Consider the following 23,481-nt stretch of genomic DNA (forward strand, 5'->3'; position numbering starts at 1 on the left):
CAGCAGTGGACGTCAAACGTTTGAATTGATGATGATGATGAAACTTTGGTCAACATAAACACTATAGGAATTGGCGGTTTTGTGACTTATCTCCTGTGATTGGGATTTGTACTGCGTTTTTCTTCCAATTTTGTTATTGACTTATGTGATCAAAAATATATAGCCTGCACTAAAGATTTAGTATCATTATTAAGTCCAAAAGTTTATACCTACTCAATCTAATCCAAAATCTTTAGATGGCTGATAGAATATGGTAGAATCGAAGAGTAGGAAAAAAAATAAACATTTTATGAAATAAAATGTTTTATTTATTTAACACAAAATAAATATAAGACAGATTTTAAAAATAAATAAATAAAGAAAACTATAATTGATTAAAATCTAGAATTCAAAATTACAATCAATTAAATTTCAATTAAAAAAAAAATTAAATTTCAATTAAAATTAAAATCAAACTATTTTATATTATTCCGTGTTTGGAATCTGGTGCACTTTTCGCCAATGTTTAATAAATACGCTGTCAGGGGATGCCTGAGCGACGACTCTAAGGAGCTTATTGTTGGAATTTACAACGACTTCCCAGAAACTCGCAATTCTCTTACGGAGCACAGTCAGTCGGGGACTACGGCATGATAGCACTACTAAATTCAATCCAACTAAAGATTTGAATAAGATTATTATAAATTAAGAGCGTTAGGGCATTTTTTTAAATCGTTAGATAACCTGCATGGAGAGCAATTTTATAATATTTTCCCTATTTAAACAAAAAAATATCCTCAGCTAAAAATTATTTGGCGTTCACAAAATTGGTCCCAAGGCTGCATGTACACAGTCAATACTTTTAAACAATATTTTAAGTTTTCAATACGCCCCGCACACAGGCAAATCATTGTTAATATGCAGAATATTGTCAATAATATTGTCGTGGGTGCTGGCAGCCTAAGGCTTAAGTACCTACCTATAAAACAGATTTCGCAGTAAGGAATACAAACCTTACTCCGTAATCGGTTGCTAGCAGCAACTGGCTGGCCAATTGTGTAATTCGACAACGCATTTTTCTGTAGAAAGTATGAGTGAATGGAATAGGTAGATGGACCTTCAACACTCTCGTTGCACGCACTGTGGCACGAATCTAATGTTTATTTAGCAGTACATGGAATATTTTTATCTTATTAATTGCTGGATTAAGAATCGACTAAGTAGCTATTGCACGCGACTTACTAAAAGGGTTATTCCGTGGTACTTACCTAATATTTTACGGTGGATTAAAAAAAAAACGGTTGGATTAAAAAAAAAGTCAGTAACCAGAGAGGTTATACCAGATTATCATAATATCAGATTCTCAGCATAAAAGAAATACTAGAATAACTTTTCAGTCCTATATTATAAGCTTATAAAGTTATAAGTACATTGAATTTAAAACGAACATGACCAAAAACAGTGAAATTGCCCCGTGCACGTCTCACTTTACACCCGCGGAATGTTGCTAGCTCACAACCTTTTGCCATTGTCACATTTTGTGATGAACGCTTAGAACATTTACATTAGAAGTAAATTAATTAATGCTGCGTTTGTTTGAGAAACCATTCTAAAGTGGAGTGGTTTTTTATAATTAGTCGTGTACAGGGTCTCAGCATGTTCTTAATTCTGTGCTTTTAAGTATGAGATTCATACAAAAAACGAGACGTTGCCTCCTTGCTTCGTCCGCGTTTATCACAGTTTTTTTTACATATTCCTTGGGGACTGCTTGTTTTCCTGAGATAAAAATTAAGTAAATATTATGGTATCCTATGCTACTCTCCTTCCTTTCAACAAACTCTATGCTAAAAATCAAGTTGATTGGTTGCTTAGGTAGGATGGGAATGACACACAAGCTCACTTTTGCATTTATAATATTAGTAAGTATTATCAAAATTTGCTAGTGAGTGTGAAGTGATTTATGTTTCAAATCTTCTCGTTTTCCTTTGGAATAAAGTTTTTTCCTTAATTAAAATGTGTCATTTGCTCGTTTAGAAAAATTACGAGCTACCTGCATCAAATTTCATTAATATCGGTTTTGCAGTTAAACAGTTGTATTATGAAGATAACAATCAATCTTGAGATGTTAGATTAAATCAAGAAGTGCTTTCCTTATCTAACAGGAAGTTGAAGAAAAGGATAGCACTACTTAGTTTATAGATTAGCTTAATTATTCACATCGGGGTTTTACCCCCGGTAATGAACGCAGAGAAAGACACGCTTTTGTATGTATGATTATGATATATTATGTATATAATAAGAACTAATTCCACACTGTGTGTTACGTATAAGTGTTTTAATTAGAATTACATTATCATAACTTAAATGTTCAATGTATCTTTCTATACTAGGTTATATTATGAAAAGGAAAGATTTGTTTGTAATTGATAAACTGTGAAGATACTGAATTGATTTTGATAATTATTTTACTATTATTTATTCATAAGATCACCAGTAATGCATTGTAATATTACTTATACCAAACAATTAAATAGAGTAAGAATTGAATATTCTGTCTTGAATGCTATTACAACCATAAATTATCATTAGCATATAGTATACAACTATTGTCTCTGGTTAAAAACTAAAAATCGGACTATAATCTTTAATATTATGGTATGGTAATATTTGGTACCTACAGGGAAGGTAAATTAATATATACATCTAATAATAAATATTTCCTAATGATTAACATATTTAATTATTTTATTTATTTATTAAATATTTGAATTTTTTTAACGAAAAGTAACATAGGTACGCTATACAGTAATATTAAATAGAGGTCAAGACGGTAAGAGAACGACCAAAGCTGATTAAGTTAAGGAAGTATATTAAGATATCAACTTGAAATAATTATATTTGTATAGCAAGCCAGAAGAAAGCAAACAAGTTGCTTTATCCGTTTGCGCTCATTAAATGCTACCTATATGTCGTAACTCGTACGTAGATTTACTATGAAGTAACTACAAAGACTCTTCTTTTGCTGTACTGCGAAAAAAACAATATACTTATTTCTTATAAAAAGCGATCATAACATAACATAAAGAACTGGTTTCTTTAACCGACTTTGAAAAAGGAAAAGGTTCCGAGTACTTAATATACATGTGCAGAGATTTTCTAATTTCAAGTGGTACAAAATTATGTTTATATAGCCGTGACGTCATAATTTCTAATTCTGCGATTTACCTGTCATGGGGGATTGGTAGATTTTGTAGTTTTATTTATTGTAAAATAAGTACCAATCTCACTTTGTATATAAATAAAATTCTTTTTTAATAATACATGAATATATCATTAGATAAATACGATATCGAAGCGATTATTTGTTTCTGCCATGATACCGATTATAACAGAAATAAAGATTTCTGTAACTAACACTAGTTTATTAGAAATCGTTGTTCTTCCAAGATACTAAATCCTTAGTTAATTATTGTGCTTAAATAATCACGTGAGCCAGATTTTCGCGCGTTGAACTCTTTTTTTTTATGGGCGTAATTCACTTCAAATTTCTGTCTCTTTTAATAAACAAACTTTATTATGAGCTGCATCTCGTGATCAATGGATTTTATTGAAGTTTAAAAAGTAAGTTACGTCTTTTGGAAAAGGTTCCCAATTTACATATTAAAAAAATATAGAATATATTATAATAATATGAACGTCCTAATGATCAACATTTTAACCATAGGATTTCCACCAATAGTTGGAATCTAAGAAAGGTTTATTGTAAGTTTGCTACTAAAATCTGATGTTAGGTCAGGTTAATTTGGAACACTAGTTTATTTGGATACTCAGGTTGTATTGGGTAACTGATTCCTATATAATACCATTTCCTAGATTGTAGCTGAATGAATGCGCATTGCAATTAACTGTTTTATTTTTGGAACTTTATGTATATTATTATGTATTATACTATTTACTTAATGGAACGCATATTTAAATCGTCTAAGGTTTTGCGGAAAAACTCGTCGTCGTTATAATAAAACTGTAACGGGTCAAAGTCTGTACATTGGAGATTTGCAAAAACACTCGTGTGGACACACGAATGAAAAAAACGTGTGCGTGTACTAGTGTACACACGTAAAAAGTGAAACTTCTTAAAGACCTTATTTTTCGAAAAATGATCTACTGCAACTTTACAGAAACTGGTTAAATAAAGTTAAATTAGATAAAGTTTAACAAAAGGCTTTTATTATCATGGACATGAATACAAATAATACAATTATGTCATTTTACTTTATTACTACTAAGATTATTACAGCTTTAATTTAATTGTAATATTATTATTATGGCTTATGGTAACTGAAATATGAAATATAAATATAAATAAATAAATATACTAAGACAATACACACATCGCCATCTAGCCCTAAAGAATATTTTTATGAATAGGTAATATAAATAAAATACTTATAATATACATATAAACACGCAGACACTGAAAAATACTTATGTTTATCACACAAACATTTTCCCGTTGTGGGAATCGAACCCACGGCCTTGGACTCAGAAAGAAGGGTCGCTGCCCACTGCGCCAGTCGGCCGTCAAATATTGTTTACATTCCATAAAAACTCCAGCAATTTTAGTGCCGGATCTTGTTGTTAATGTTTGAGGACTTTTTTTTAATAATATATAAAATTCAAATAATCTTTCAGAAATTCAACTAGCTTCAAAGATTTTTCTGATGCAGATCGGTTTTTTATCATTATTGCAACCGAGTAAAGAGGCACGAAGAGGGAGGAGGAAGAAAAAAATTAATAATATCGTCCAACTTCTGATTTTTGAATTGTTGCACTTATAAAGTGCAACAATCAAAATATTCATCCTATTTTCCATTTGGCATTGAGCCATACATAAGTCAGGAGAAAGAACAGAAAAATCTATCGATGAAGTTACAATGTTAACAACATCATTAGTATTATGATATATGCTTACGTCTTCAGCCGTTTAAATTTTTGCAATGCATTTGAAGTTCGAATAAACTCAAATCAACCGTGGTTGGGGCAAGAAAAAGACGGCGCGTAACGAAAAAATGTGACGCGTAACTGAAAAATGTTACACTATTTTTTTTTCCAACCCCGATAAAGAAGTTTCACTTCAAAAAGTCTGTCAGTCAGTCAGTCTGTCTGTCTGTATCTGGGCCGTGGATCACGCTGAAACTACTGAATAAATTCAATTGAAACTTCACACGATTTGAGGTCATACTACGAGATAAGACATAGGATACCTTTTATCCCAAAATAAATAAAAAATGTTAGAAATTTTATAGATTGACCTTAACGAACGAACCTTGAACGAATTAACTATGAGATTATTATTCTTTCTTTTACGATTACTATTCATTATTCATTATTAGTGATAGGAGCTAAGACTGATAGATACCAAATTACTTTCAAATTTCCAAAAACGGACACCCATCCATTTACTAACTTGGCTCAACGTTGCTTACCACGCGCTATCGACTAATATGTAGAGTTTGTGTTAAGCCACATAATGCAGCCCATTGTTATCAGGAATTTAAAGAATTTTAAGAAAAAGACGGGCACTCAACATTTATTGACTTCGGTCAACGTTGCATGCTTAACGCTATCGACTAATATGTGCAGTGCTATTAGGCCACAGATTATATTTAAGAGTATTTTTTTATAAGAATTTTTAGTAAGGCAAGCTTGTCTGGGGCGGTCATCTGTGATTATTAATGTTTACTGACGGTTTAAAATAAAGAATGATTAGCTTAGCTCTAATAGCAAGAAAAGCCCACACCTCAGTCGTTTGTTGAAAGAAATTGCAACGTTATCTTTTATAACTGTAGGTTTGTTTATTCGTCACTACCAGTACGATTAAAAAAAAAATTTACTTTACGTATCGGATTATTTGCGGAATGTTGTACACAGGCGAAGCCACAGGCCATCTAGTCTAGTAATATAATATATTGCATATTGTGATTTCTGCGGACCTATTTCTAGCCTTCTACTAACGTTGCGTTATATTCAACAAAGACAAATCAGTTATTTGAAAAGCAGGCATTAAAGTGAATACCATAAAAATATACTGTGGGAAATCTCGGACTTCGGAATCTCTCGACTGTTGTGATTCAGCTGCAAGGAAATTCTTCTCGCTTAATATGATCTGCTTGTCCTCGCGTGTATGTAGCTAACAAATAAGATACAATAAGACTAGAAATGGCCTAAGCACAATCGAAATATTGAGATTGGATAAGAGCAAACTAATAAACACCCTCTTTGCATCTTCATTTCACATAAGCTTTTTAAGAAGCCGTAGCAGAAAACTTCTTCCCAACTTAACTTCCTAAACCAGTCATTAAAAATAATTCTACTTAAAGTCACTCATGTTGTCGAAGACATCCGGAAATGATGCAGTGTCGGTCTGGTATACCTACCAATGGCCATGCACTACAGCAATACGTTATGGTTTTTTGGTGTTTATAGCCTGTCTACCAAGTACAGCAATGACAATGTAGGTATAGTTTATTGTCCTTATTGTAAGTAATGCCATCATACATTTTACCATGGGCCTTCTTTGTACTGAGGTCAGCCCGGATTAGGGCTTGGTTTAAAGGACACATTGTGGTAAGGTTACCTGGCAGAGATCACTTTTAGTGATAAGGTCGCCTTTTGCTTTTAATTTTTTGTTTAACTATATTTGTAATTTCTCCTTTATTACGCAATAAAGATGTTTAAATAAATAAAATTGTTGATTTGAAAAATGCGTTGGTCTTTGCAACTCTTTCAAGTATTTTTTAGTCAACTATTTATAAACAAAGTATATTTAATAACATCACATAGTATTTAGTTAAAATATTTGGGCACCAATATTATATTAGCATTTCCTTGTCCATAAGCGTTCCTCTTATGGCCGGCGCTTATCGTTTCCCATCCCTCACGATGCCGCGTAGAAAACAATTAGGTTTAACGATCAGGATTAGTATTGGTTTAGTGTAACTGCCATACCGCCCATTCCTCTAACCGGTTAGCCCGCTAACATTTTAGACTGCATCCTCACTAACAATTAAAAGAGATTGGAGCCAAGAGTTTACTTGTAGTGGAGTAAAAAAAAAATTCTATGTAATTAAACATCTCAGCTGCCAATCACACTTAATTATCACAACATTCTACCCAAAGTTAACTAGTTCAGCATTTTTGCTCTTGAACTAAATACGAAAGACTAATGCCGATTTTAAACCCATTTAAATTCCAGCATTCCAATTTATTATAACACTTCAAGCGCTTGGGGAACAGCCTTGATTGAATCTAAAAATAGATCGCAAATATCGAGCGTTTTATAGCTACGTCACAATTTATCAGGAAATATGTATGTCTCATACACACCTCGTAGTATAGTTGAGTTCTGACGTAGTGATGTGACATCATTACTGTGATGATTCGGAAAACCTCGTCCCGCACATGCGTACAATATTCCTTGTCGATGTTTTTACTCGTTTTACTTTGCTCTTGCCATGTGCGACGACTGCGACGAGTCCAAGCTCAGACGACGCGCGCCGGGCGTTCGGTACGGACTGTAAAAAGGGCTTGATATATTTCATGTACGGTTGTTAAAAATATTCGAATTCAGCGCGCGTTCTCGTATAAACAAGTCAAATATGTTAACGTAGTAACTTTTTTTTTGGTTGTTGACAAAAAATCGTAGTGATATTTTATAAGTGATCAGTTCGGTTTTGTTACGTTATGTGTTGTGTTTTATGTGAAGTGCCGGTTTTTGTGTTGGGAGTAATTTACACGGTAATGATGTTCTGTAATGAGGTCTAAATTATCACAGGATGAATTCAATGCCAAGTGTATAACCTATGTTTGATGGGCTAAACAATACATTGATATTAATATTTTATGTAGCCTCAAATACAATGGTTATACGGGATGTTCTAAAAATGAAATGCAACATCTAAACTTCTAAGTAGGTAGTAGGTAATTAAAGTGTACTTTTATAGGTACAGGTACGTACTTAGTTCTGTTGAGAAGTGTGGTGGATCACGTGGTTATCTTTCAAATATGCAGCTTCAGCCGGCTTTTTTTTCAGTAGATAGTCAGTCCTACATTTCCTTAACTACCTATATTTACTACAAAAGTTACCATGAAAACTAGAAAAATAGCAGGAATAAGTTACTTACTCACCCACTTAAGAACAAAAAGAGTGTTTTATCCATTTCGATTTAGCTTTTAAGCAAAGAACTATTGTGAAAGAAATATGTATTCGATGAAATAAATATCAAGGTCATTAAATAATTGTATCATTGAGAATGAATGTATCGAAATTCGAAACGGCATAGGTATAAGACTTTGTACTACAGTTCGTCTTACAATAAAAGAATGTTCTACCTACAGCAATAAAAACCTATAAAGCTGCTACTCAGGTAATAAGACACCCATAGATAAAGTTCCAGCCAAATTTTATGGTACTTTTTAAAAGAATTCTCCGGCATTTAATTTACAAAATGTTACCCCAATGTTTATCGAGCGCACCCCATGTTGCTTTCTGGGGGACCGTCTGCAGTTGCATAGACAAAATACAACATCACCATTTTTAAATGCATCCGTGCGTTAATGTAGCTTGTATGTAGTGTTACTTTTTAACTCAGAGCTTAGAAACTTTATATGACTGCTTTTGAAATACTTAGTTATCCTTTCTTTCAATTTTGTTACCTATATAATTAATAAAAACAAGAAACGACTGTTTGTTCTTAAAATCTATCGTGTATTAATGGACGGGACGTACACAAGGACAACTTATCTCTAAATCGAGATCTTTCAGGAGCCTCTGAATTCTGTGAATAAATAAACCATAATAATGCTGATTAAGCCTCTAGATCATCTATCCTATAAATAATTATTTATTAAAAATAATACCCATACAAAAAATAGATCGAGTTTATAACACCTATAATAAATGCGTGTATCTTCTCATAGCATATATAATAAGCACCTATATTATAAAAATTATATAGGTAGATACTTATATAAACGAATCATGTAGGATAATAGATATTGCTGCATCAGTCTAGCCTTAGGAAAGCATCCTCTTTGAAACTGAAAGAGATTCCAGAGATTGCAAGTTGGTAGATACTGAGAAACGCGAATGATTTCACTCAACCATAATTTTTGGTATTTATTGATTAAACAGTAGAATATCTAAGCACTAGTCAACAGGCAGATAGGTTTGCTGATTATTTTTGTAAGGTTAATCCAGGTACCTACCTAGGTATTTAATCGAATGAATATTTAATTGCGAAGAACATTGTCATTATGTTAATTTGTCAAGTACCTATATAAACAAGGTCAACATCGTGACATTACAAAAAGTATAGGTAGCAAGGGCATATTAATTTTTTACATTTACCTAGTTTACTCAAATATCGGTAATTTTTGCTACTCTGTTAGATGGAATGTAACCCCTCGAAAGGATTCTATAGGCATCTCGGGCCTTAAAAGGGGGCGTTTCTGTAATGAGCGTCTATGTCATTCAATAATTTCGAAATATCTAACGATTTCTATATTCGATAACACTTATTCGATATGCACAGGAGTTTGTACCTATTTAATATTCAAAAATATTAAAAATAAACTCCTGTGCAATATCTGTTGTTTTCATCGGTTAGTTCACGTGTTATCACTCAAAAGTCCGCCTGTAAGAATGAAAGATCGAGCTGTATATTCAGTCGTCTAGTATTTATTAACATAGGAATAAATTTGTCATTTATGCCTGCCATTGCTTTTGGTAGCTTATCCTCTAAAATGTAAGCTCTACTTCGACTTTTGAACGACCAAGTATCTTGTCCTTTGTAGATCACAAAGGTGCATTCTAAAACAGCTCTACCTGTATTAGATTAAAGTTTTCTCATAAAACTCAGGATGAGGGCTGTATTTCAGGAGTTCAACTTTAAACCAACCAACAATTATTATTCAACCTAGGGATACCTAGGCCGCCTTTTACTATCTGCTGCTGTTGTTTTTCTTTTCTTCTTTTATTTCTTCGACTTGTAGTGCTTTGCAAATTCAAAGTATAAATATATGATATGTATCGTATCAATATTAACATAATATATTATTATTGATTTCGATATATCTTAGACCGCACACACTATCTGTGCAGATTGTAGTCAAGGGCTATGTTGTAATCATAGGTATAAACAAAATCGATTTTGTTTTTATCTATTCTCAAGTAGCCCAGTTTGCATTCACAAGTGCAGGTAGGTAGGTGTAGCCAAGTTAAAAAAACACCTGACAAATGCATTCGTGCCACCTGTCCGACCAATTTTTGCCGAAAAACCCTATTCACAGCTTTACATGGCTCAATATTGCCTAACCGTTTTGGAACAGTTAAACACTATGCATCTGGCACGCCAGGTGCGTATTATCTTGTTTAAAATGTTCAACTCGAATTCCGGTTATGACTTTTTCTGTTTGGTAAAATATACCTGCACCAAGTGCGTTATTGTGACCTTATTGTGACCGAAAATGACGGGCCGTTAAGCGATCTGTTACGATGTCACGTAGAAACCAATTAGGGGTATGGGTTTAATAAACTTAAACTGCATCATCAAACTCGTAGTGAAATAAAAAAAAAACGTTATTCAACAGATATCAATATAGGTTTATACCTATGGGGTATCAGTTACTAAATAATGGCTATGTATGAACCGGTTATAATGGTGATAGCACTGGGTAGGACTTCCGGGACGTACTTCATAATTTTCTAAGTTATGTGCTTTTAAAGCAATCAAAATATCACTTACATCAACGGTGAAGGAAAACATCGTGAGGAAACCTGCATGCAGTTCTCACAAATGTCAAAGGTGTGTGGTGTCCACCAATCCGCACTAGTCCAGCGTGGCGGATTATGGCCTTAACCCCTTCTCATTGTAGGTGGGAGCCTGTGCCCTGTAGTGGGCCGGTAATGGGTTGATATGATAATACACCGGTTTATCTCAGTCTATAGGTATGGATCTATGAACCATACCTATAATTTAATCTATACTTTTTGGCAGTGGCGTGCATCCAGGGCATGCACAGGGTACGCAGATGATATAAAGTAGAGGAAATCCACAGTACAAGTTATAAAATCTTAGGGGTATTTATATCTCGTACAATACCTACCCTGAAGTTTTAATCAATCTGTGCTGCAGATTTTCTCCATTTTATATCATCTGCATACCCTGTGCATACCCTCTTTTCACGCCACTGCTTATGGGCCGCAAAAAACCTAATGAAAAAAAAAACAAAGACGAAACTTATTATTGGAGCTTTTAAAGTAAAAGCACCTATATTTAACACCTTTGAACTCTTTAAACATATTTATATTTTTTCATATATTTGTGGAACCGACAGGGTTTGAACCTGCGACTCTCAGGTAATGAGCGTTTAACGACTAAACTACGGCTCTCATTCCACCAGTGCCGCAATTAATATACTTATGTTTCTTTACCAGTCTTATAGCGACTGCAGTCTAGTATTTACACATTACTTTTAAACCCTCTTACATTGTCCTAAGAGCCCAGCATTCTATTGTATAGGTACATTTTTTGTGGCACTGAGCGTTACAAGTTCGATACACTACGTACTAGTTATAGTATCAATAAAAAGCTTAACTTCAAACAGTTAATTGAATTGAATACAAGGTATATACTAACTTTAATAGGTGTAGGTTTAATATAAAAGCAAATTTAGCAATCTATTAGCTTGTTATAATTTTGCACAGTTTTTAGGTTTAAATTAGAATGTAGCCTATTTCCAGTGGCGTGCACTTCATACATGCACAAAAGCACTGCATACCCTACAATTTTTGTATAACTCATAAATGCGAAGGATTTATCCATTTTATGGCACCTTCCTTCTTTATGCATACCCTGGTCAAAAACCCTGTGCACGCCACTGCCTATTTCGTAATAGAAATATTTTCTGTACTTGCTTGAGTCTAGTTTGCGAGGAATTTATATTTGAAAATTGATTGGAACTTTCAACAGACCCACAAGTAGGTTGGTTTGTCACTTTGTAGGTATCATGCGGCGGACCATATAAGAGGCAAGGTAGCTTGTAGGCCGCTCCCTTCCTCTATTACCCAATATCCTCATCAGACGTCGACCTAGTTGCTACTACTATTTGGACATTTCTTTTTATAGTCAATCCTTCAAGAGTAACACAATTTTTGCAGTAATGATAAATATAAAGATATGAAAAAAAAATAGTTTATATATATAATTCGTATTTTATGATATTATTATTCTGTTTTTTTTCTTATTTTTTACATGTCCATTTATAAAATGTTTATATGTTGTTTATTGCAAAACCTAACTCACATGCACATCTATGGTTGTTTCCTTTGCTCACTTTGGTTGTCTGGAAGATATCGGTATGTAGCGATAAGGCCACCAAATTTTACCTTTTGCTCTCATTCTTATAACTCTGTAATAATTTTTTCTGTGGTGTACAATAAAAGTGTATTCATTCATTTATTAAAATAACTGCTTTTTAAAAAACTTTCTTATGGTCTGTTTATGTGCCTTAATTTAAAGCCCTTGACTTCAATCTCATCTGGCATCATATCAGTGGCATCATATAATCTCAGTGACAATGCAGTCTAAGATGGTAACGGGCTAACGTGATATGGGTATGGCAATGCCCTTAATCGGTTTCTAATCAAACGCTAACGAACGCTAAATTGCTTGGCGGCACGACTTTGTCGGTAGGGTGATAACCAGCAAACCTCCCACCAGACCAGACTAGAGAAAGTACAGAAATAATAAATTCCCAAATAATCCGGACCTCCCTCTTAAAAGCACAGTTGTTTCCGCTGCGCCCGGGAGGTCATCTTTATTATATTATATTTTCATATTAATATACACACATTACACGCAAGATGCGTGTAATGTGTGTATAAATGTAACAGGATATCAAAGTCACATAGCGGGCATTTGCAGGTATCTGCTAAATAAATGATAAATTGCTTGCTTATTAATTTTTCTGTTAGATTCTATGAACTCTGTTATGTTAATTTATTTAAAAATATTATATCAATACATAGTTTTAGTAGGTACATGGACTCATAAGTATTTATCCTATTAGGAAACTTATCTTATCGCAGGAAAACACCTTCAACTGGTGTTTTACCAAAATTTAGTATTTTATGCATCCAATACTATTGTATTTGTATTGATACAGGGTGAATTCCATATAACGAACCAGGTCTATTTAAATACCATTTTAAAATTTTATAATTAACATAAAAAGAAACACCATCTTAAAATGCTCATGTTTCTTTTTGATGTTAATTATGATGTGGATATCCTCTCTAAAGCAGGATGTTTAAATGGGTATATATTGGTGGTAGTTTAAATGAACACCAAAGAGTAATGTCGCGAATAACTTTTCATTTAACCTTTACTACAGTAGCCATAGTTCAAGATTTGCTAGCTCGCAATCTAGGAGTCGTTTTCGAGTATGGAATAAGTATTCCATACCCAAAAACGACTCCTCGTTTATAAAACAAAAATAAGAAGTGCAAGATTTGCGACTCTAATACGAGTGAAATTAAATCCTAAAATTGACTTAATATTACTCCGACGATGCAGTTTACAATTCGAAAACGTCTCTTCGATTGCGAGCAAGAAAATCTTGTCCTAAGGTTACAGAATAGATAATAGTACAATGTGCCTTAGCATAGTGACGCGGGAATCGGGTTATTTGTGAGCGTTATCAGACCAATTGCAAAGTTATAAATAGCCGCGAACCATAGTCATCTTTATCACGAGCTCTTGACCTAGACCTCGGTCAGTGACGTGAAAAGACACATTATTACACTTATGTTCTTTGGAGTTGGTTTACTATTCACCGCATCATTAATTACCTGCCTATTTACTAATTATTGTCGATTAGGTACTTGATAGTTTTAATTTTGACTATGTATTTTTAGGTAAATTTAAACTCGGGTAGCAAACCACACTGATATCATCAGATCTTATAAAAAAAATAAGTTTTTTTTCTCAATAAAGGTTTTTGAAGTGAAAACTTCTTTAGACGCGTTGAGCACATGGAATCATCGTTACTGCACACTTCCCATGAGTTATTTGTATACTGATTTAGTTTACACTTTTATTCTGGCAGTCACCAAAGACTGCCAGCATGTTATTTTTTTTTAAATATTTTATCCATGCTGTAGATTCGAAGACTACAGTATAAAGGCAAAACGGCCTCAAAGTCTTGCTCAATAATTATTATGGCAATACAAAGCAATTCGTAATAGGACAATCCACTGAGTTGTAAAATAGCGTTTATAAATAAAAATATCTTTTTGTTTAGAATTGTATATCACTTGGCATTGACTACATTGCAACCTAAATAGTTAGTTATCGATTAAACGGATCTCAAGGTAGACTGTAGAGTTCGTACTTTAAACCATGAGTGAATGTATTGGGAGGCATAGTGCACGTGAAAGCAAAGGAGGTTAAACGATGTTGGTGCGGGGTTGTGCGGGGGCTGGCGGGGAGCTTCGGCACTCCTTGGCGGAACGCACCAAGGCTCTGGCGGCCAAGTGCCACGCACTGCGTTCCCCTGCGTTACCGCGAGAATCCAGAAGCGCGGATCGCCGTCGCATCAAGTGTCGCAAGTCGCAGACGCGTTGGTATGTCAAGGTTAGTTGATATCCTTGGTTATCTTGGTATAGTATATTTCGATACAAATGTGAAAAGTGTGTAATTTTTTTGGGGGAAACAAAAAGCAATAGCGTAGAAAATAATAACTTTCTATACGCTAAACATAAATGGAAAAGTGTACTTTCAAGTGTACGTATGATGGTCGTCGTTCGAATAGTTTGTGATTTGATAATGAAGAGGTAATTCGAACTAGTTTCAATTTACCATGAAGTTTACCTATAGTTAAATACCATGTTTCAGAGAATGTTGTTTGCATGTTGAAATTAAAAATACTTACATAATATTAAGATTCATAACGTGAAATCAAGAGTTTCGTAGATACTTTAGCATCTGCTGATGCCTTATCTTATCTGTTACAGTTCTAGGTTTGGAATTCAATTTTGCTGAAATACTTAAATTTACATATCTACGAATTATTCATATTTACATAGATATTGTCCGCGATCTTCGTCCACGTTTACTAAGGTTTTTCACAAAAATATATAAAAAGTACTCAGTGTTACTCTCCGTCCTTTCCAGTACGCCAAAAAACAAGTTCATTGGTTGCTTTATTACGAACGTAAAGTAAGAACATACAAACAAACAAACTAACAAACAAGCATTCGTTTTTATAATATTAAGTAAGCAGTGCCTGATTAAGCAAGCGCGGGGCCCGTAGCAAAATCTTTAAAAGAGCCCTTGATCTGCTATCTTCTGGTTTGGGTTCTTAAGTATAAAGTGATAAAAATACAATTCAATACTCGATAGTCAATACGTATCTTAAATACAATACGTATTTGCTATCTATAGGTTACAATTTTGTGGGTAATTAATAGTGTAGTAAATTATTATTGGCGATGTCTGTCTGTCCAGTAATTATTGGATATCTGAAACAGACACGCACACGCAGTGCGTGTCTGATTGTCATTTAGTCAGGCAGAGATGAGCGGTATTTAATATGCGGAGCCCCTTTCGCGCGGGGCCCATAGCAATTGCTACTCTTTCTACTTGGTTAATCCGGAACTGTAAGTAAGGGTGAGCTGTCTCTCTCTCAGTCGCTTTTCATTGTAAATTTTATTTATTTTCATAAATTAGCACTGGGTAACCAAGTAACGGAAATCGGTGTTTCACTCACTTGATGAATCATTCCGCACGTAGGTAGTTTTACGAGAATGACGAACTGTTTAACGATTGATTTATTATTCACTCGAGTCTCAAATGAATGTGGAATTCAAATAAAAATATGAATAAGTGCGGTAATTTTGTTTACCCCGAAACTAAACTACGTGCTTTATGTCTTTGATGCGCTCTAATAAGTGTTGTCATAATTTGCATTTTTAAACGATAATCACCGGCGGGCTTAAACTTTTATCATCATAATATGTTAGTGATAATTAACGGACCGACGCGCGACGACGGCAGAACATGTTCAGAGATTTGCTGTCTCAGCTTGAGCTGGTGTGGGGCTGGTAATGAGAATTCCTAAAAAAAAAACTCACACAAAATTTCTTCTAACGTAAAGACTTGTTGCGGTGGTTTGAGCATATTTTTACGGACACCCAGCCAACTGAAGTAAACTCTTCGTGGGATTGCTTCATAATCCCCTGTCAATTGTTGAAGTTAGAAAATATCCATGAGCAAACCTACCTAAAAGGTTTTCGACCCGGGAATAAAACCTAGGGTATTATATTTATTTATTTTATTCATCAATTAGATTCTAGAAAATGTCCTAGACCTTTATGGTATTCTAGGCTTTTTTTATTTATTTACAAGCTACTGCAATGTGTTAATGATGAGTTCTAAGTAATTGAAACGCATACGCATACTATAAGGCTTCGTTAACAATGCAGGCCAAGGCTTTAGACAAGCGAACACATAACGCTTGTCTGCGCCTACGTTAAGGAATGCATAGTTGAATTCCAGTACAGTTCCGTATATGTTATCGGGAATAGTAAACAGCTTTGTAAATAGTTTGAGTTGCAGAAGGAATTTTCATTAAGCCTTATTTGTAGAAACTTTGTAGCTGAGTTGCCTACATAATAAAATGAATGAGCTTATAATACTTTATAAAATACATGATTCTGATTCTGTGGTTATGCTACACGGGTGGATCTTCAGCCACAGACATCCGCTCGCAAACCGCTTGTAAACAGTTGTACCTACATAGCATAATATGTTTATCGTAGTTTAATTTCAGTGTGATACAGGTTCCGTTTTAATGGTGTCTGATGGTTTATATAGATTCCTGGAGCACGAGAACACCTGAGTGGCTACAATACAAAAAAATTAATATACATATTAACAACATATCATCTAGAACCCACAGCTTTTAGAAAAAAACTCACCGAACACTTATCGGTGAGTTAAATTTTGTGTTAAGTTTTTTGCAAATTAAGTTTATATGACGCTTTGTCAATGCTATGTGCACTTGTCATTGACGTGCATATCAGTCTATGTGTTAGTGTGTGTGTTATGTTTAAAAAACATGTAATATGCATGTTGTTAGTGCTCTTAAATAAATAAATAGAATTCCCTGACAAAGGCATTGTATTCAAACTGTCCATATGAGAACTTACCGGAACGGAACGGATTTGTTTGGAATTCGTTTATTTTGAATAAATATTGATTAAATGGCTTTATTTAATCGAAAACAGTCTTTATTAAATTTAAACTGGTTTAATCGCTTTGGTTTCGTCATAAAGCTACGATACTAACAAACTATGACTTGAGGACCATTAATCAAACTGCGCTTTTAGTAGAAATAACGCTTCATGTATGGCTACAAAATAAAAAATATTACCTAGAACTCATAGGTTTGTTTTCCAGCGGTCCATTTTTTTTTTTTCTGGAAATCGTTTCCAAACGACATTTATTAGTCTGTTTCATTTAACCGAAAACAGTTTTTTTATATAACTTTAACTGGTTTTATCATTTCGTTTTTGTTTAGAAAAGCTACAATACTCATTAACCGCTGAACGCAGTTCATAAACGAGCGAAAAATGTGGAAAATACAGTAACCTTTAGTATAAAGTTAACCTCTATATGAATTTGTCCCCTTGATATCGAGCGCTGGATACGAGTATATGAGAAAGTCTGCATCAATTTAGCAAATTGTCGGGGAACGGTCAAGTGGGATAGGTCGGCACTTGAAACTGTCGTGCTCAAGGGTCGCCCGTGTACGCCGATCCTAGTAGGTACAAGTGGTTTTCTGCCTTGCCGACCCACGTCTTTTTTTATTGAAATCCTTTTACAACGCTTTCCCTGACGCGATTAAAATTTTACGCATCCGTGAACAAGGGAGAAAATTGTAGCGCTCTTACGTGTGCGATTATTTTTTACAAAGGAAGTAAGGTATTTTTAAAGCTTATAGACGCAACCTTTAGAACCTTTTGACTATAAACATTAACAAACTGTGAAGTAAAAGTACTAAAGGTTAGAACGAATAAAACCACGGACTTATCTATTAGTAAATAAATTTGCCCGTTTTCACTAACAATGAACAATGGCAACGCCTAATCAGCCTTTTTCGACCACATTGGTGCATTCCTTCAGCATCATCCACTTCTCGCGACATTGAGCTGTGTGGATCCAATTCGGACCGGCTACCTTCTTCACGTCGTCCTTCCAGCGAATTTGTGGCCGTCCTTGAGGGCGATTTTCTCCCCATGACTTCGATGCAAAGAGACGTTTGCAAGAGTTTTCCTTCCGATGTTTGGCCCACGTCCATTTAAAATGCGCTACTTGTCTTGCTATTTCTGCAACTTTGCTTTGATCTCAAAGCCATTCATTTGTCGTATGGTCCCTCAGTGAATTAAAAAGGAAGGCCCACCAGTTTTCGCTGCACTGCTGAGAAGAGTTCTATAGTGATGTTGATAATGGTTATATTAATGTTGTTCCTGTCCAAGTTAGTCATTATTTTTGTTTTATCTAAATTCATTTCCAAACCAACTTGTAATGAGGCGACGTTTAGTATCTGAATCATAATTCCCAATTCTTCAGGGTTGTTCGTAAGAAGAATGTCTATGTCGTCCGCGAATCTCAGGTTATTGAGTGTTACTTCCGCTAACACCGTTTTTAAAAACATCTTACATAACCAGATTGTAACGTGTGTAGAGGGTACATTGCCGAGGATCTGCTTGGTGTGGAGTATACGAATTGCAATAATTATAAATTACACCATACACCATAGCTTAATTTTCATAATATATTATGGTTTTCCGCGAAGTAACGTCTGCTTCTATCCAATATTCTTAGGTTTAATGAAAACGGGCATTAGTCAATTCTACTCAGAAGCAACTGACAATTTCTGCTTAATGTTACAAACATTGTACAAATCTTAATCTACATGAGATGAAATCATCTTGTTATTAGCTATAACTGTTGTTGAATACAAGATATCGGCCAGCTCTTATTTAAGAGATAACAATACTGAGTAGGTAGTATGATATGATACATTTGTTGTTCTTTATTTTGTTATGAATCACTGGATGTGGACTGTCATCCGTGAAACAAAGTGGGTAATAGGTATAGCTATAAGTATAATTCTCGCTAATTACCAACGTATCGCAACTGCTCACCGCTGCGTTACGAGTTACAAATGGTATCTAACAATGCTGCATGTCGATTTGTATCCGTTTTATTTGTATTCTACGGGGCCTAAGGTTTCTTTTATTTAAGGTTTCTTTGCCTTTAGGGAGGTTCTTTTGGGTTTTAGAGTTGCTTAATTGCAAAAAATTTGAGCACGGCATTATTAGATACACTATACAGAGTGTCTTGGCTTATACGCTCTACTTATAAAAGAATAAACGAACGTATGCTAAGATAGGTGAAAAGAAACTACTACACCTATAACAAATACTATACAAGATGAAGATAGGTTTAACATTCTATACTAATGTAGATTATCGCGTTAAGCTGAATCTCTGTTTGTGATGACTTATCGCGGACGATGGTACCTCGCCTCCCACTACGCAGTTTTGATAACAAACTCTTGCAGCATAACATCTAGTCATCTATAAGTGCTTGTCACTTTAAAACACACAAGATGTGCCTAACGATTTCAATGACACTATTTTCTTTGAATTTAAAATAAATGACCCCGGCTATATAATGAATAATTTATACGCAACGCGACGAATCAAATCGGCTGGGTATGGAGGAATTTACTATGAATAGAAACACCCGCTGCGACTTGGTGCCTGAAAGTCTGGAGCGTCGCGTCCGTTCGGATGGCATCCTAAAGGCACGCATCACATTTCCCTCCTTTATATTATTTAGTAGGGATTACGTACGTTTATAGCCGCACGCTGGCTTTCCTTAACCAATCCATCAAGTGAACATTAAATCGAATTAAATTCCGGTCTAAATAATTAATTACCCCATTTCGTTATATTTAATGAAAGTAGGATAAAAGCCGTTAACTGCATCATTAGGTTACCGTTTCTATTTCAACTGATTAAATATAAATTGTGTATATCGTCATATGTATATAATTGTGTTTGACGGCCGACTGGCGCAGTGGGCAGCGACCCTGCTTTCTGAGTCCAAGGCCCCACGGCCTTGGACTCAGAAAGCATCTGGAAATTGTTTGTGTGATGAGCATTAAGTGTTTTTCAGTGTCTGGGTGAATATATGTATTTTCTAAGTATTTATGTATATATAATTCATAAAAATATTTATCAGTCATCTTAGTACCCATAACACAACAATATATTTATTTATTTATTTATTTATATTCGTCTTATGACCCACTACAGGGCACGTGTCATCCCCCAGAAAAAGAGGTTTTGGCCATAGTTTACCCCATTGTCCAATCTCCAGGTTTAGCTATTTAGAAGAGATAACAGAGGCTATTTTGGAATCTCGCCAGAACTATTCCTGTTTCGAACCACATATTCGTACGTGCCAAATTTCAACAAATTCAGTGCAATAAACATTAAGCTTAATTTATTTTATTTTCCGAAAACCAAGAAAATTTGTAAGGAGCAATTTATAATTTCTTTTTTCCTATGGCGGTGTGAAACGTGGTAGAGGGTATCTGTTTGATGTGGAGTATAAAGATTCAAGAATTTATTTCTAGGATTTAGGTTACTAGGCAAAGCTTATGTTGTTTTTATATCATCGATTTCCGATATCCAATAAGATCTGGTTCGGACATAATATAAAAAATAACAAACAAATTAATTAAAAATATCGCTTCCTTCTTGGGGACAGTCTGTCATTAGTGTGGTTGTTAGTTACGCGTTAGCCTTCCTATTAAAAGCTACATTTTTAAAGTGAGCTCTCGTCTAACTTACCGGGACGATGCTCTCGTACTATCGATTGCGCGGAGAGGGCGACGACCCTCCGGCCTCGGCTCAGCTGTTTTCGTTGTTAGTCTTCTACACTTTAAACATAATACTTTAAGCCCAACGTTTTTATTTATACCTCAACTTTGATGTATATTTATAAGATTAACTGGTTATCCTCGCATTGCCACTTCAAAGATTTTTGGATTTTCGGTTTTCTTAAGTTTTTTTTTTGTGTCAGGTTCACATCATTATTCTTTGACATACATTAAACATATTTTGACTCAGTATTATTTAAGTATGAGTAATGCGAAAATTTTCCAGTTTCATTGTTTGATGATAAACGTTTAATCATACCTACCACATTGCATATAGGTAATGGTTATACCTTGCATTAAGGTATAAAATCGGTCCAAGATAGCCGTCGCCATAATATGACGGATTATATGTTTCACAAATCCCTATCCCTATCCCTATCCCTACTAATATTATAAATGTTAACGTAAGTTTGTTTGTTACGCTTCACGCAAAAACTACTTAACCGATCCTCATGAAACTTTGTACACATATTCTTGGAAGTGTTAGAAGTAATATATGATACTTGTTATCCCGACATTAAGGTCGGATCCTTTGGGAGAGGGGATGAGTGTTTGACGATTTTACACCATAACTCCGACAAATTAAAACCGATTTAAATAATTATTTTTGTACTATAGAGGGTATAAAATGTGTTTAATTTTGTCCAAACTGTGGTTGGAGATAGAGGGCAGAACTCCTCAGCAGATAGCAGCAAACCCCTCATTTAAGGCGATTTAGCGATACTGAATACTTAAATTTTTTTTAGATCTACAACTAAATTTAATGCCACTAAATCAAACGCAGACGAAGTCGCGGGCTACTGCTCGTTGCTTAATATGGGTATCAAATAAAAGGGCTTTTTTAATTAATTAATTTTTTAATTAATAGTAGATGATGTGTATTGAAAGTCAAAGACTTTCTAATTTTTAATTTAAATTAAATTCGGGCTGACAACTACTACTGCGACTTTCTTAAAAGGAAGACCCAGCATACAACATTTTATACCAACTTTTGATCTTACCCGGAAACAAAAATGACATGACGTGCTCATGATTAAAAGTGAGTGTATAATAAGTATTGATAAAATGAAAAAAAAAAATTGAAAGCTGAAAATCATTTTTTGATTGCTTTACCGTCGAAAACTACTAAACTGTACCATGAAGGTTGGCCAATTTTGGCAGTCATTCGTTCTAAAACTTCGAACGTATCCCAAAATTGGTTCTACACACTTAGCTAACCACTGCGTATGAACTTGGTTGGATCCAATTTAGAGGCCATTTTGGAATTCATACTTTCAGATTTTTTTCTGGTTTGGATTGCTACCATACTACCAAAAAGACGTGACATTACCGAAAAAGACGCAACTCCAACGTATTTAGCGATTTAGCGGGGAGCGGGGGTTAGCCAGCTGCTATCTTTGACTGCATAATCATTTACCACCAGATGAGTTGCACTCAAAGGCTGAATTTTAGTAGTATAAAAAGATGCATTGGTGAAAACCGAATGCACAATTACTAGATTTGATACTCAGATTTTCGCGCACAGATAAAAACTTGGCATAGAAACTGTTCTATGTTTCTATTATGTAGTTAATGGTTATTTCGTACGCAGCCAGTGTTGGTGCCGTGAAAGTTGGAAACGTGAAGTTTGTGTTTCAAATAAGGTAATCACTTTACTTGGTTCAGTTGGTGAAATCATGTCAACGCTCGCGTACATACGAACTGACTAGTTACGCGACGATCATCAGAGAATCACATTACCATATTATATCTACGAGTATAACAATTTTGTTGTACACCAATCTCTAACAAAACTAAATTGACAAGTCTAAAAGTGAACACAATATTATAATGCCATAAATAATATTCTTCTTCTTTTGATTTATGGCTTCTCGTTGTGCCGAAATAGATATGTACTTTGCCAGTGTCAAGTAGCTTGGCACTGGCACGAAGTAAAGTGGTCAGTAAACAAAAAAAGTTAACATTTTTTAACTTAGTTTTGCAATAGTTAAAATGAACTAAAAATGATGACATAATGGTCCCTGTGAAAACGATAGCACTATTTTAGTCTGATCAATTTAGTGTTGAGACGTGATGATCAATTTATGTGTAGGCACCTGAGCCACTGATCCTTATAGAGCTGTGAAATACTTATTTTTACGCGTAACAAATACAGCCTATAGGAGGTACCAGTAGGTGCATAGCAACAATGCAGGCAGGCAGTTTTTTTTTCTAACGCCTTTTTAGAAATCCTGTGGGAACCGTTTGTTTTGCTGGGATAAAAGTAGCCTATGTTACTCTACGTCCTTACAACTGTATGTTAATTAAGAAAATCAAATTGATTGCTTCTTAGTTAGGGTGTTAAGGCAGGACAAGAAAACAAAGAAACTTTCGCATTTATAATAGGATTTGTCAATTCTTCATCTAGTGCTTTTGGCAGAA

General features: G+C 34.5%; 1 protein-coding gene across 5 annotated transcripts in view; it reads left to right on the forward strand.

Annotated features, from left to right (window-relative positions):
- LOC120637345 (ral guanine nucleotide dissociation stimulator) overlaps positions 1–23,481 on the forward strand; it is a 55,172-nt gene that overhangs the window by 4,391 nt on the left and 27,300 nt on the right. For 2 of the 5 annotated variants that reach the window (XM_039909147.1, XM_039909149.1), the window contains exons 1-2: positions 7,495–7,776; positions 14,344–14,675. The exons of 2 other annotated variants lie outside the window; for them this stretch is intronic. In XM_039909147.1, coding sequence (XP_039765081.1) covers positions 14,496–14,675 — 180 coding nt within the window. In that variant the 5' untranslated portion in view covers positions 7,495–7,776; positions 14,344–14,495. Of the gene's footprint in view, positions 1–7,494; positions 7,777–14,343; positions 14,676–23,481 lie in introns of those variants that run through there. One more of the 5 variants, XM_039909148.1, reaches the window with a different exon arrangement.

This window comes from Pararge aegeria, chromosome 3 (assembly GCF_905163445.1).
Source record: "Pararge aegeria chromosome 3, ilParAegt1.1, whole genome shotgun sequence".
Lineage (NCBI taxonomy): Eukaryota > Metazoa > Arthropoda > Insecta > Lepidoptera > Nymphalidae > Pararge > Pararge aegeria.